Source organism: Siphateles boraxobius, unplaced genomic scaffold (genome assembly GCF_051911475.1).
Source record: "Siphateles boraxobius isolate OS27281-9 unplaced genomic scaffold, OSU_SipBor_1 8, whole genome shotgun sequence".
In the NCBI taxonomy this organism is placed as follows: domain Eukaryota; kingdom Metazoa; phylum Chordata; class Actinopteri; order Cypriniformes; family Leuciscidae; genus Siphateles; species Siphateles boraxobius.
The window spans coordinates 9354481-9369599 of NW_027509208.1; the positions used below are offsets into that span (position 1 = coordinate 9354481).

The 15119-nt window shown below is 37.3% G+C and overlaps 2 protein-coding genes across 4 annotated transcripts; both read left to right on the forward strand.

The window, feature by feature from the left end:
• The first annotated feature begins 108 nt into the window (after positions 1-108).
• serac1 (serine active site containing 1) lies at positions 109-11836 on the forward strand. 2 transcript variants are annotated; one of them, XM_077219535.1, is made up of 17 exons: positions 109-394; positions 523-746; positions 1646-1682; positions 1866-2008; positions 2645-2734; positions 3677-3808; positions 3944-4065; positions 4150-4278; positions 4879-4992; positions 6277-6439; positions 6526-6676; positions 6969-7110; positions 7257-7357; positions 7475-7572; positions 9744-9926; positions 10716-10859; positions 10979-11836. In XM_077219535.1, the coding sequence occupies exons 2-17, from the start codon at positions 653-655 to the stop codon at positions 11113-11115; spliced, it is 1980 nt and encodes a 659-aa protein (XP_077075650.1). In that variant the 5' UTR covers positions 109-394; positions 523-652; the 3' UTR covers positions 11116-11836. The 2 variants fall into 2 exon arrangements, with proteins under 2 accessions (XP_077075650.1, XP_077075649.1); XM_077219534.1 differs by having other exon boundaries at positions 156-236.
• A 103-nt stretch (positions 11837-11939) lies between these two features.
• Positions 11940-13384, forward strand: gtf2h5 (general transcription factor IIH, polypeptide 5). Of its 2 annotated transcripts, none has more exons than XM_077220634.1 (3): positions 11940-12020; positions 12186-12270; positions 12743-13384. In XM_077220634.1, the coding sequence occupies exons 2-3, from the start codon at positions 12236-12238 to the stop codon at positions 12921-12923; spliced, it is 216 nt and encodes a 71-aa protein (XP_077076749.1). In that variant the 5' UTR covers positions 11940-12020; positions 12186-12235; the 3' UTR covers positions 12924-13384. The 2 variants fall into 2 exon arrangements, with proteins under 2 accessions (XP_077076749.1, XP_077076750.1); XM_077220635.1 differs by having other exon boundaries at positions 11956-12020; positions 12190-12270.
• Positions 13385-15119: the final 1735 nt, after the last annotated feature.

Here is a 15119-nt window from a genome sequence, read left to right on the forward strand (position 1 = left end):
CATATCGTCAATATTCTAGCAAAGCATTCTGGAGAAGGACTATTCCAGGCAGGCGTGAAAACATTGAACAATAGAAGTGAGCATTACGGTAGGACATTTTCGACGCGTGACACTGACTTCGCGGTACTTACGGTAATGGCACTCTACGTCAAAGCTCGTTCAGTTCCTGTTTACATTTGCAGTCAAGCGTGTTTTTTTCAGTGCCGCGTTTATCTTAAGGAACTTCCGTTTTATAGGTAAATTGCACATTTAACGTTTCATTCGTTAAATTACAATTTTGCACGCACGCACGCAATGAATTTCGATAGATTGTCTCCCAACTATTCGGCTTTTTTCATGTAACTTTCAAGCCGACTGGTTATTAAACCTCATCAAATGACGAATTATCATCCAAGTAAGATGTTTAGTAAGCAGTTCGCCTGATATCACTATAACTAAAGAAGTGTGTTGAGTGTTTCCAAAACATCTGACAATAACTCCTCTGGCATGTCATGACTCCACCACCTCTTCTTTAACCTTTAGCATCTAGGTTAAAATCGACATGAGAAGATCACCAACAATCGTATACAGCTGGTAGCCTATATATATGTCTCACCGACCCTCTGACTAAGAATTGATGTGTGCAATCGTCTGATATCTGCGAGGGAAGCCAATGTCTGTGTCCGCCTTGCGACTGATCCGCGTCCGGAGGCTGAGCAGCAGCACTGGACCTGCTGTGAAGAGAGCACTGCCATGGAGAGATCTTAGTAAGAGCCTGAACCTACTGACATGCCCACCTTCACTGCATTTATGGTGCAAAAAAATGGTGACTTGAATTTGAGACACAGCCTTAATATATCTAGCACTTTCCAAGATACCTACCAAATGGGCCTGATCTTGTTAAATGTATTGTTTGTGACTTTGGGACATCTCTACATACATTTTAAAACCCTTATTTAAATTTTTATAGTTTTAAAGATAAAATAATAATATTTTGTTTTTATTCCTAAATTTACACTACAATTCAAACGTTTATGGACAGTAGGACTTTTATTTAGCAAGGACGCATCAAAAGTGTTAAGACATTTATGTTACAATTGATGTTAATCAGTGTTACAACAGATTTATATTTCACATAAACGCTGTTCTTTGAAACTTTATTCATTAAAGATCCATTCATTAAGATTATTCATAATAACATGTTTCTTGATCACCAAATCATCATATTAGAATGATTTCTAAAGGATCATGTGACACTGAAGAGTGGAGCAATGACTGCTGACAATTCAACTTTGCCATCACAGGAAAAATATATATTTTATATTCAACAATTTGTATATTCAAATAGAAAATAGTTATTTTAAATTGTAATAAAATTGCACAATATAACTGTTTGACAGTTATTTTGATAAAATAAAGGCAGCTTAGTTCAGTATAAGAGACTTATTACAAAAACATTTTAGAAAATAATACGACCCCATTTTTTGAATGGTAGTCTATATTTCCCATAAAAAAATACATTTTGTTTGTGGCTGCTAAATTCCTATCAGTCCTGCATGATAGTCCCTGAATGCTTTATTTATTGCTTTGATAAATTGATAGATTTATTCTGAATGCTTAGCTGAATAATACTGAATGCTGGCCTTCATCTCTTTCTTGTCTCTAGGAAAAATAGCAAAAGTGACAGGAGCAATAGTATTGGGGTAGGTTTGCAGATTCTTATTTTTAATTTTTTCATGTATTCGACAAGCCATCGATAAAATGATAGCATACAACTTTACAGAGAATATCAGAGGAAGCAGATGTTAAAACTAATATATCTTCTGAGCCAGATATGTTATCCCTCTCTGAAACGCATTGTGACTTCATCAAGTTTGCTTACACAGAGGCTGTGTTTTCATCACATATGAGGTGGTTACTCTCAACCAGGCCCTCACTATTGACACCAGTGCAATACTACAGGAGAAGCACAAGTCCTACATCTACCTGACTCACGCCACTAATAGGGAACAAGAGAGCCTTGCTTCTGGTACATTCCGTTTTCACGCTTGTGTGTTTTTGTGCTTGAGAGAGTGTGTAAATATCAGAGAGCTGAAAGATTAATTTGCATTTACATTTACATTTAATCCTACAAAGCAACTTGCAAATGAGGAAATACTACACCACTACTGCAAACGAATGTGCCTCAGTGGTCCTGATTTGCGGAAAAAAGTACTTGCTAGTGATGAAAATGATACGCTATGAAAAAACAATTTGTGGTATTTGTCTGGAGTTATAAAACAATGAAGCACCCGAGACCCGAGTAGCGAACTTCATCCCTATTTTTTACTCCTCCACCTCTGTTCTCACACACATTACGTCATTACTCAACAGTTCAGGCTTTCTTTTCAAAATAGCAGTCAACAATAAAATCCAATCCACTAACACAACAGACCAGTATTTTTGCTTCAAGAGTTCTTTGGCTTGACGGTACATAAATTAAGTTTTTGCAGGGGCAACATACAACATATCGTCTTCAATTAGATTAAATATTTTTGATAGTATATTATAAATGTATTGTTCTATATTTTGTACAATTAGACATTAAAACAGGCCATTTGTGTATTACAATTGATTTACCTGTTGGAATTCATTGATTGCCCTCAACAGACAATTCCTTTTTCAGGCCTCGCTATGAAGACCAGGAAGGAGCTTCATAAAGCAGCTAGAAAGTTTCTTGAAATTACATCAAGAGTTCTTCATCACCCACTGGACGGTGAGAAGTTTCATCTCTATTTGATGGCAATGACAAGTCATGGAGCCTGTTAATGCTTTTAAAATATTTTGACTAGATGTCACCTGTAGTTACACAGAGAGGAATTGACATGGAATATTCTTCTGTTTTAAACGGGACAGGTACCTCTGTTCTTCTGCATAATGTGGAATCTAATACACTGCTTTAACTTTTTTATTACAGCATACTTGGCATCAGGTTTGAGACTGAAGGGTAGTTTATAATATACACTACTGTTCAAAAGTCTAGGGTCAGTAAGTTTAAAAAAAATAATAATACCATTATTGAGCAAGAATGCTTTGCATTAAATTGATAGAAAATGACAGTAAATACATTTGTTACAAAATATTTCCATTTCAAATAAATGCTATTTTAATATCACAATTTCCAAAAAAATATTAAGCAGCAAAACTGAAGAACACAACAAGAAATGTTTCTTTAGCACCAAATCAGCACATAAGAATGATTTCTGAATGATCATGTGAGACTGAAATCTGGAGTAATGATGCTGAACATTCAGCTTTGCCATCACAGGAATAAATTGCATTTAAAAATGTATTACAATAGAAAACAGTCATTTTAAGTAGTAAAAGTAATACATAAGATTTGTATCAAATTAATGCAGCCTTAATGAACATAATAGCCTTCTTTCAAAAACATTTAAAAAATATTATTGACCCTAAACTTTTGAATGGTAGTGTATGTTTAGCACAAAACAGTTTAGCAAAGTGTGCCATAGTAGTAGACTGATAGACTATAGAAAACTTTACTGTACTCTGTTTAACTGCAGGTGTCTGTTTCCATTTGACTTTTGCTCAAATCATTAATTTCATATTAAATCCTGATTTTAACATCATTTCTAGCATGTCATTGTGTTTGTAGTTATGTGAAATGAGCGTGTGTTTATTTTGTTTTTTAAATTAGAGCGTCTCAGTCATCTAGACGCAGATCCTAATGAATGTGCGCTATGGATGCTGCTGAAAAGAACCTTCTCTGCTGACCGGGCTGTGAGACAGCAGGCTGTGCAGGAACTGGCCCAAAATCACCACTGGCAGGGTGAGAGACAACAGCACTTCAATCTCATTATTAGAAAATGTCAAGATTTATCGTACCCCTTTGCCCACCAGAGAATAAAACACATCACTATATATTCTGTGAGCTCTGATTGATTTTTTGTCTTATCTGTCACAGATTATCAATACCGGACTGCAGCACAGGTGGTAGATCAGCGCACATCTGTGGCTCTCGCCCGCATACCGAACGTGGACCTGCGCTTCTTTCTCCCTCCTCCTCTACTGCCACACACTGATGATGTGGGTAGCTATCATTTAGACAAAAGCCAAATTGAACTGCTGTTTGATGTCAGCTACTAGTGCTAATCTTTTGTGCATGTATAGGATATATCAATAGAAGAGGAACTTAGGCAGTTACTGGGATCTCTGCCCCAATCGGAGGTGGATCAGTGTGTGCAGTACTTTACTTCCCTGGCACTTCGAGAGAGCAGCCAATCACTAGCCTCTCAACGGGTGAGACATAAACACACTCAAGCTATAGAGTGCAACAGCCAGCATCTGTAAATAAAGATCCCATTCATTTTCTCAGTAGGAGAACTGATTTTTAACAATAGCTTATAAACTTTTGTGAGCTATAAGGTTGTTCATTGATATTGCTGTATATGGCATCTTATGTCTTTCATAATTGTTTAACGGTGGAATTCCAAGTGATAAACCAATCAGAAAAGCAAAACCGGCCAGCCATATCCATGAAACACTGTGAATGTAATAGTCAATCACACTACACTCTCAAACTACTTTAATATTTGTATAAATGTGCATATTTTGCAAAGAACATAGAAAAATATTGTTTAATGAGCATCTTTAAATCCATATTTTTTTTTATTTCAATTAATTCGTTCACGATGTTTCATGGGATTGTAGTTCTTTCCCTGACTGAACACCATCTTGTACCTTTGTCTATTTGTTCAATTTTCAAATATTTTTTACTTCAAATCAAAGTTTGTAATATCGTGAAAAAGTGAGCAAGCACTGTTGCACTCTATTTGGTCGAATTTATATCCAGAAAAAAGAGTCAATCCGTTAGCTGGGCATTTTGGTCTGTGGTTATAGGGAGGGCTGTGGTGTTTTGGAGGAAATGGGTTGCCCTACGCTCAAAGTCTCACTTCTACCCCCTCTGAGAAGGTGGAGACGTTCTGCCTGCAGGCCCTGGTCCAGCACTCAAAGGTGAAGATTTACAAACTCTGCTAAATTACATGTATTTTGCAACAAGGAAGGATGATCAAAGAAAACAGAATGCTTGTGTATGATGAGTGATGTTTTGTAGATATTCTGGATGTGTACCTTCAGTTTAATTAAGTTTAAAGGGGTTATGCTATTATGCTTTTCCACTTTTTCAACTTTAGTTAGTGTGTAATGTTGCTGTTTAAGCATTAAAAAGATCTGCAAGGTTACAAAGCTCAAAGTCGACTCCACAGGGAGATATTTTGTTTGACAGAATCCACTTTTCAAGAACTATAACGAACGGCTCGTTTGGACTACACCGCACACTATTCTATGCCATGCCATTTTGTAGTATAAATAGTGTGAGTAGTTCCTTCACACTGAAAAAAAAAAGTACACTTTAATTACCCGGATGATGCACTTATTTAACCGAAAAAACTAAGTGTGGAATGTTGGACACTTCTTGCTTAGTGTATAGTGTGTAATTTGGTGTTATAGTGTTTTCGCTTTCAAAGAGACACTGTCCCCCAAACCCCACTCTTTGCCAAAACTCATTTGTTTGACTGTGACATTCCTAAGGCTGACAAAATTAGTGGTTAAAACTTATATTAAACACTGTTCCTGAACATTATTACCCCAATGTTTATCTGTGCACTGCACATTTTATGGAGAACAGCTTGTTTTCTGTTGCTTTTGTAAGCTCTCACTTTTGTAAGATGGTTCACCTCTCCTTAGGAAAATTAACCATGGTTTTGTGATCGATTATTGTTTGTATTACCTTAGTTTTCTGACAAATATCACAATTAAATGGTAGATATCATGAAATCTGTTCTGCACAGTCCTCTTGTTTGTTAACATTGTCAGGGTCTGAATCGGGCTCGAATTTGTTTGAAATTGACGCCATCTTCAGTATTTACACTAGAAAAGAACTCGCAGTTATGGAGGGGCAGGACATTTCCTGAATACGCACTAAGCGCTGTCAATCACAACACACTGGGCCAGCTAACTTATCACTGCTCATTTTGTATTTTGGAAGGAGGGGCTTCATCGAAATCAGCGTGTTTGGGCCAGACTTGGGAGAGAGCTGTAATAATTAAAAAATAAATAAATAAATTAATAATAATGCATTTTTGAACAATCAAGCATGGAAATATATTCTAGTACACCCCAAAAACAAAATCGAGACTTCGTAAAAGGGCATAATAGGACCCCTTTAAGCCCAATTTGACTTCATCAAATCATTCATAAATTCAAAGCATTTCCAATTGGGTTGTTCTTTATTCACAGGTCCGCAGTCATTGTGACCATATTGTTGCTAATGGAGGACTGCAGCTCTTGCAAAGAGTCTACCAGCTTCGCAGAGACTCTCCGAAAATTCAGTGCAACATTGTGCGAATTATTGGAAATCTCGCCCTGCATGAGAGTGCGCACACAGCGATAGTGCAGTCGGGTTAGCCTTGTAGTTTAGTATTCCTGATTTATGAGTTAGATTTAATGTTGAATAGAGTATTTATTTTATTTTATTTTGTGGATAAGGTTGGATCTCTGTCCTGGCTAAGATGATCCAGTCACCACACATCATGCAGGCATCTTATGCTGCCCGCGCTTTAGCCAATTTGGACAGAGATGCAGTAAGGCAGAAGTACCAGGATGGTGTTTACATTTTGCACCCACAATGCCGCACAAAGTAAGCATGCTAGGTTATTTGGAAAACATTTCTAAATAAACATTTAGCTCACGAAACATTTCTTAATATCAATGTTGAAAATAGTAGGAAAGTTCAAGAGAACAGCATTCATTTGAAATAGAAATCTTCTGTATCATTATAAAAGTCTTTTCTGTCACATGATTAATTTAATGCATCCTTGCTGAATAAAAGTTATAATTTTTTTTAAAAGAATCTGATTGTCCCAAAACTTTTGAAGGGTAGTATAGATCATTTGTTTTACTAATATATTTTTTCCACCCTATTTATTCAGCCAGCCAATCAAAGCTGATGTTCTCTTCGTGCACGGCCTCTTGGGAGCAGCGTTTAAAACATGGCGTCAAAAGGACCGTGACGTGACGGATGATGACAAGGTGGAGGGGGTCCGAGAGGACTACACTGAATGCTGGCCCAAGGTCAGATATTTTCTTGAAGAAACAAATGGGTAAAATCTCAGTTACCAAAATACTATTTGTGGTATAATGGCATTACAGAGCTTCAAATGTATTTTGAAAGTCAGACCAAAGTCAGGAATTCAAATCTTATTTTGTATTTTCCATAGTCATGGTTGGCTGAAGACTGTCCAAACCTCAGGATCCTGTCTGTGGAGTATGACACCCATTTAAGTGACTGGAAGGCTAAGTGTCCTGCTGAAAACCAAAGGTAAATGGTGAATATTCAATGATCTACATCAATAAATTATCTGATTAACTTAATGTATCATACATGATGTCAATGTTTGTTTAGTTTTTTTTTTCTTTCCATTTTTGTGCTATACAGAAAGTCCTTGGCCTACAGGAGTCAGGAACTGCTGAGGAAGTTGAAGGATGCAGGTGTAGGGGACAGGCCTGTGGTCTGGGTAGCCCACAGTATGGGAGGTTAGTTCATGGTGGGTCTTACAATAACCAGCACCTGTATGTGAGAGTAAAATCTTCCTGTTACATTTATTTGCGATAGAATAGCTTTTTACAAAATAATAAAACAAAATCCTATTGCAATTGCTGTTTGAACTGCATTTTATACTGCCTCTGCTTATATATATGAAATAGTTGAAATTTTTCAAGTTGTTTCCCCAAATTTAACTGAAAATGCAACTTTTAATGACTTTTGCAGTCTCAAAAGTATTCAACCCCTTCATGGTAAGCATCTTTAATACTTAGTTGAACACCCTTTTGCTGTCATGACCTCATGCAAACGAGATGTATAACCAGACACCAGCTTCTGGCAGCGATTCTGAAGAATCTTAGCCAATTCCTAATGATATTCTTGTGTTTGCGTGCTGCAACCACCTTCAGATCCCACCAGAGATTTTCTATGTGGTGATTGTCTGGTCTGGTGACTGTAATGGCCACTGTAGAATCTTCCTGAACTTCTTCTGCAACCAAGCCTGTTGGTGGAATTTGAGGTTTGCTTGGCATCATTGTCCTGTTAGACGGTCCAATGATGCCCAATCTTCAGCTTCCTCACTGACGGCATGACGTTTTCTTCTAGGATTTCCTGATATTTAAATGAATCTATTTTGCCTTCCACACACTGCATGTTTCAAGTGCCAGAGGATGCAAAGCAGCCCCAGAGCATCACCGAGCACCACCATGCTTAACTATAGACCGTGCTCATTTCAGGATATGCTTCATTCTTCTTCCTCCAGACATACCGCTGATCCATAGGGCCGAAAAGTTCCAGTTTTCAGAATCAGAATCAGAATCAGAAAGAGCTTTATTGCCAAGTGTGCTTGCACACCAAAGGAATTTGTTTTGGTACTGAGGCTTCCAGTGGACATATACAAATACAAATACAACAAGAAACATAATACTACAAATTCTAAGAATAAAAAATAAAAATATAAATATATGAGAATAAAAGTATCACAGTTGTCACAAGTATCACATATATTACAGTGTTTTGAATATTATGAATAAATAAATCTACATATAAGTATCACCTGAGTTGTAGGATATTGCACTAAACAGTGGGAGTATTGCACTTACAGGCATATGCCTTGGGAGGAGTGTTAACTGTTCAGGAGGGAAATGGCCTGTGGGAAGAGGCCACTGGGCCTGTGGGCCAGTTTTGTTTCATCGTTCCACAGAATAGAATCCCAAAACGTCTGTGGCTTATTTATATGATTTTGAGAATTTTTCTTGTGCTTTTGGGTCAGTAGTGGTGTACGTTTTGGAGCTCTTGCATGGAAACCGCATGCGTTTAGTATGTGCCTTACTGTGCAGCTGAAACCTCAGTGCCTGTTGCCACCAAGTCTTGCTGCAGATCTTTTGCAGTCACTCGAGGTTTTTTCTGAATCTGCCTTCCCATAAATCTGGTTGAAGCCGTTGATAGCTTCCTTCCAGGTAGTGTAACCAAAGTTCCTTTAACTTTTAACTTGCGAACTATGCTTCCAACAGTGTCTCTAGGAACATTTAATGCCTTCGCTATCTTTTTGTATCCTGTTCCTTGTTTGTGAAGGGGCGATATCATCTTCTCTTTTTGGACCATTATTTTGACTGATCCATATTTCTAACATGCTGTCAAACATGACACTCAACAAACATAGCCAGTTCAGATATTTCATGTGTTCAAGACAACGCCTGTTTTGCAGATTTGTGCTGTTGTGAGGGATTCTGTTCTGGGGGTTGAATAATTTTGATAGTGCAGAAGTCATTAACAGTTGCATTTTCAGTTGAATTTGGGGAAACCACTTGAAACATTGGTTGTGTTGAGCTATTTCAGTTAGTTGAATTATTTTGATTACATCTGTGAATACACACACACACACGCGTGTGTGTGTGTGTGTGTGTGTGTGTGTGTGTGTGTGTGTGTGTGTGTGTGTGTGTGTGTGTGTGTGTGTGTGTGTGTGTGTGTGTGTGTGTGTGTGTGTGTGTGTGTGTGTGTGTGTGTGTGTGTACACAGTATATATTAGACTAAAATATATTAAGACTAAACTTACATTTTCAACAGGGACTTTATTTTTTTAATATTCGTTTTTGTGGTTTACAAAAAGCAATTTGTAATATGGGGTCTGTTGAGTAACTCTGTATCATAATTTGATTCATAGGTTTACTTGTGAAAAAGATCCTCTTAGATGCCTCAAAAGATCCTGATCTCAGTGCACTGATCAAGAACACGAAGGGAATTCTGTTCTACAGTGTTCCTCATCACGGCACATTCATGGCTGGGTACTCTGTAAATGTCCGATACCTCCTGTTTCCTTCCATTGAAGTGAAAGAACTATGTAGAGGTATGATGTGATTTATTTTTGTTCTCTGAATTTTAATATAATGTCCAAGGTGCAGAAAGCAATTTCTGAGAAACACTGTTGATATTTGAAATCAACCCAAAAAAACACAGCCTTCATTGCCCCGCCAACAAAATGTACGAACACTCAGTGCAAGAGTGGATGTCTCTTTATCATTGCTGAAGCAAAGCAAAATAATGCTTCTCAAAAAATAAAGCCAATATGATGAACGAACAATGAGGAAGAAAAAAAATTTACATACAGGACACAAGAGTTTACACAAGCATGAGTTGGTTGTTAGCCACCGGCAGCACACCAGCTACAGACAAACAATGACACTCAAAACTTTCCTGTTACTATAGCTAACATTACAACAACTGCATATCTTGTATCTGTGAAACAGCAAAAGCAATGTTACTCACGTATGGAGCACAAATATCACAACCTCTGTGTCCGTTTTCAGGATTTCCCAGCGCTGGATAGCTTTTCCTATATTAACTTGGTTCCTAAAGCTCTTGCCTGATCTTAACTCTTCTTTTTCCAGTGATATTCCTCTGACCTTTTCTATTTTGTAATGTCTCTCAGGCATCTCTCTTTCTACTGTCGTTCTTCAAATCTCCCTCTCTCCTCCCCCATCATCACGCCCCCTACTGCTGATTGAGTAGTTCTCTTGATGTTGTAGTTTCAACAGCGTTTCTCAGAAAGTGCTTACTGCACCTTTAATTCCTCCTGATAAGATTAAGATCCTAAAGTATTTACACATCATTTTTCTGTTCATCTATTTCTATTCAGACTCTCCAGCTTTGCGGGACTTACATGAAAATTTTCGTAGAATTGCAAAGGATCAAGAGTACAAGGTCCTTAGCTTTGCAGAAACACTGCCAACATCCATTGGGCCAATGCTCAAAAGTTTGGTAGTTCCACCCCAGTCGGCAGGTAGGTCAGAGCAATTGAACAACAAGCAGCAGCAGTTCTTTCTTATCATCATTCTTAGATAATTGTCAGTTTTAGGTATCTGAGATCAGAAAACAAAATTCCTCCTTTTTCTCATTCAGATCTGGGTATTGGGGACCTCATCCAGGTGGATGTGGATCACCTCAACATCTGCAAGCCAGAAAAAAAGGACACTTTTCTCTATAAACGTACTTTACAATTCATACAGGATGCTCTTGGAGGACAGAGAATGAAGTAAACTCTGAAGTCCAAAACCAATCTCTTGCCATGTCATTGCCTCTTGAGGATTCAACCATTACATTAAAAAATGTATAGTTTTACCTCTGACTGAAAGGAAGTACTAAAATTGCAACTGAAAAAAAAAAAATCATGATCCTTTAACCATTTCCTGTCCATTTATTTGTGAAATGGAAACACCACTGACCTTTCAGTTTTATATTTATTTTATTTTTCAATTTATAAATTCTTGCCAATATGAAATTGCTTTGTCAAAACATCTGGGTTTACCTTTTCAGGTGTTTCGCCCTATTCACCATTGCCTTGTATTGTATTTTGCTTCAATTATTTTAAGTGAGAACTTTTCAGCATTTATTTTACCTTTTAAGCTATAACAAAAATAAATGAGGATCACGTTTATTGTTTACTATATCACGTCACATTTTAAAACTCATTTATAGAAAGTCAGTTTTATTTATTCTTGGAAGAAAAATAAATATTTAATTTCACAGACTAAAAACTAGCCTTATTTTCTTAACTCACCAGCCTTCTTTGTATCCCTACCTCAGTCACAGGCTGTAATTTTCCACATCTTGGCTGTAACTTTCCAGTATTTTTGTACTAATGTATTAATTGTATTACTTGCATGGGACCCTACTACTGTTATTTTGATCGTGATTGTGCAAGACACAATAATTGTGAAATCTTTATTATGCTGAATAAAGCTGTGTATCCTAACTTTATATTCCACTTAAATCATATACTTTTACTATTTTTACACTGAGTGGGATCATATCAATTTTTATGAGCAGCTTTTTCTTCTCAGTGTGGAGCAGAACTGTGCTCCTGGCCAGCAGGGGGCAGTAAAGCTCACAAACCGACCGCTAGTCAGTTAGTAGAGCAAGACTATTGCGACTACACGGTAATGTAGTGTTATTTTCTTGAACATTCTGGTTTGTAAATTCACAAGATATGCGTATGCGTTTGGAGAGACGCACCGTATGTCAAACGTTTGTAACGATTACAAACATTCATAATGTACTGCTAACTTTTTTTTATTTCAAACAAAACAACTTTGCCTTTTGTCCTCAGATAGGACGCTTTAACTGAAGGAACAGCAGAGTTATCACATCCCGTCAAAAATGGTGAACGTCTTAAAAGGAGTTCTCGTTGAATGGTAAGTTTTACAAATCACAAAAGCGATTTAAAGGTGCATACAGTAATTTCTCACATTTAAAAATAAAAACAAATAAATCAACAGTGACTTAAAAAAATTATATATATTTGAAATCATGTACATTTAAATTATATTAGACTCCAGTCAGATTCAGTAGCCTTTTAATTTCACATGGAGCGAGTCATCATGCCATTGGTAACATCGCGTGCCCAGCAAAACACCATCGACAGTAACCAGTTATTTAATAATTGCTTGCGGTATAAATAATCAAGCTGACAGTGACTAGACTAGAGTATTACTTCAGTGTCATCTGTAACTGAAAACCTTTGCTTTTGCATGTGGCTACATGGGGCTTGACTCATCTTATCCAGTCGCTGCCTAACGAACAAAGACATTCTGAGTGCACCTTTAAAATAAAAGTCATGCGTCATTGCACCTTCATTTCTGGTTCTTCTTTTAAAATATGAAACAGTGACCCAGCTATGAAGCAATTTCTTCTATATCTGGATGAGACGTCAGCGTTGGGGAAGAAATTCATCATACAGGATTTGGATGACACTCATGTTTTCATCCTAGCTGAAGTTGTGCAGATTCTCCAGGAGCGAGTAGGAGAACTGATGGACCAGAATTCATTTCCCATCACCCAGAAATAAACGCCTGAATCTGACAGCAGACCCTACAGTCTGTGAGAGCAGATGGATGTGGAGATTCTTCCAGCACAATTGCACAAACACAGATGAAACTGAAATATATATAGATGACTGCCCACAAGAATGATGCCTATTCTCCTTGGTTTAATTTGACTGTGTGGCATACGTTCTTCTTCTGAGAGAATTATAATTATGTGCTTTAAATTGCCCATGTTTCAAAGACAGTTTCTTGAATCTTTGCTGTGTTCTCAAAGTATTATTATTTAATTGTTTTGAGTGGAAAATGGCATTGGCTGCAGAAAGAAACTACTTGTATATCAATTTTTTTTTTTTTTACTTTTCAAAATTGTTGAAAAAGTAAATAATACTACTGAAAGCAGATGGTTGAAGGCAGTGATATTTATAAACATTCATAATACAAGCATCAAATAAATAAATAAATAAAAAAGTAAAGACAATAACAAGTGTTCTTTGTATGTCCTTCATTTTTTTTCTGGATGCATTGCCAACTGTTATACACTGACAGGTACCAGACTGTACAGTTCCAGGCTCCCTTCCTGTGTTCCTGTCCTGTGTCAACAGATTTCTAGTGAAACATCAGATCAAGCCACTGGCAGAAGGATATTATAGGGTATTTAGACAATTGAGTTGTGTATTCGGTCAGGAAACTGGTGAAAGATTTTACCTTGTAGTGTGAGGTGAAAAACAGCTCAATCAGATAGAGTCAATGTTACATTTCCAAAAATGTACTTCATGTCGTGGCTGAGGAAGGGAAAGTGGTGTATTATACTCTTGAAATTACCTCGGAGTTCACCTAAAAATTTGAACTCAATGGCTATACAATATCACAATAAGTTGCTATTTCCTTTATTTTTGTTTCCAACGAATACCTTTGTGTGGAAATAAGAGGAAGTGTTATTTGGGGTTAGGCCAAGAGCTTTGCAGTGATAGATCCGGGTTATTTTGTTACCAGGTATAACAGCTAGCTGCCTGTCTGCCCATCTATCTATCTGTGTGTGAAAAAAGATCTATCATCTGTCTGAAAAAAATACTGCTGAAATTACTGAAAATCTCACTATACAAGTACAGAAATTAGGCAATAGGATAATCAGTGACAAATTAAATAAGACAATAAAGGTACATTATGAAATTTTTGTATCCTTACAACACTAACATAAGTGATAAACATTAGTTGAGATGTAGAGCAGTCTTGGGGTGTTGGGGTAGAAACTATTCCTGAATCTTGTGATTGTTCAGAATAGTCCTGAGCCGTTTACCAGAGGGCAGAAAAGAGAAAAGTGACTCTGGTAGTTCATGATGTGCTTTGCCTTCTTGAGACAGCATGTAATAGATGTCCTCAGCTGCTGGTGGTTGTGTGCCAATTATTTTCTGAGCGGTCTTAACCCTTTGTAGGGCTTTCCTCTACAGTGTGGAGCAGCTGCCTGCCATATCAATCTGTTATCTATCTGCCTGTCTGTGTCTATCTGCCTGTCTATCTGTGTCTATCTGTGTCTGTCTTTCTGTCTGTGTCTGTCTGTCTATCTGTCTGTTTATCGATCTGTCTATCTCTCTGTCTATCTATCTATCTGTCTTTCTGCCTGTCTGTCTATCTATCTGTCTGTGTCTGTCTATCTGCCTGTCTGTCTGTCTGCCTGTGTCTATCTGCCTGTCTGTCTATCTATCGATTTTTCTGTCTCTATCTGTCTGTCTGTGTCTATCTGTCTATCTATCTGCCTGTCTGTCTGTGTCTATCTATCTGTCTGTGTCTGTCTATCGATCTTTCTGTCTGTATCTGTCTGTCTGTGTCTATCTGCCTGTCTCTCTGTGTCTATCCGTATGCCTGTCTGTCTGTCTATCGATCTATCTGCATGTCTGTCTGTCTATCCATCTTTCTGTCTGTCTGTCTATCTCTGTTTGTCTATCTGCCTGTCTGTCTGTGTCTATCTGTCTGTCTATTTACATTTATACATATGGCAGACGCTTTTATCCAAAGCAACTTACGTTGCATTTCAAGGTACACATTTATTGTTATCAGTTCTATCTATCTATCTATCTATCTATCTATCTATCTATCTATCTATCTATCTGTCTGTCTGTCTGTCTGTCTATCTGCTTGTATGTCTGTGTCTATTTATTTATTTATCTTTCTGTCTGTCTGTGTCTATCTATCTCTCTTTGTCTGTCTGTCTATCTATCTAT

Bases quoted from the DNA above. Each gene is read 5' to 3' on its own strand.
- serac1 (XM_077219535.1), top strand. From the start codon at position 653: ATGTCTGTGTCCGCCTTGCGACTGATCCGCGTCCGGAGGCTGAGCAGC. The intron at 2,009-2,644 runs GTACATTCCGTT...TTCCTTTTTCAG, and splicing joins ACAAGAGAGCCTTGCTTCTG to GCCTCGCTATGAAGACCAGG. The intron at 6,440-6,525 runs GTTAGCCTTGTA...TTTGTGGATAAG, and splicing joins CACAGCGATAGTGCAGTCGG to GTTGGATCTCTGTCCTGGCT.
- gtf2h5 (XM_077220634.1), top strand. From the start codon at position 12,236: ATGGTGAACGTCTTAAAAGGAGTTCTCGTTGAATG. The intron at 12,271-12,742 runs GTAAGTTTTACA...AATATGAAACAG, and splicing joins AAAGGAGTTCTCGTTGAATG to TGACCCAGCTATGAAGCAAT.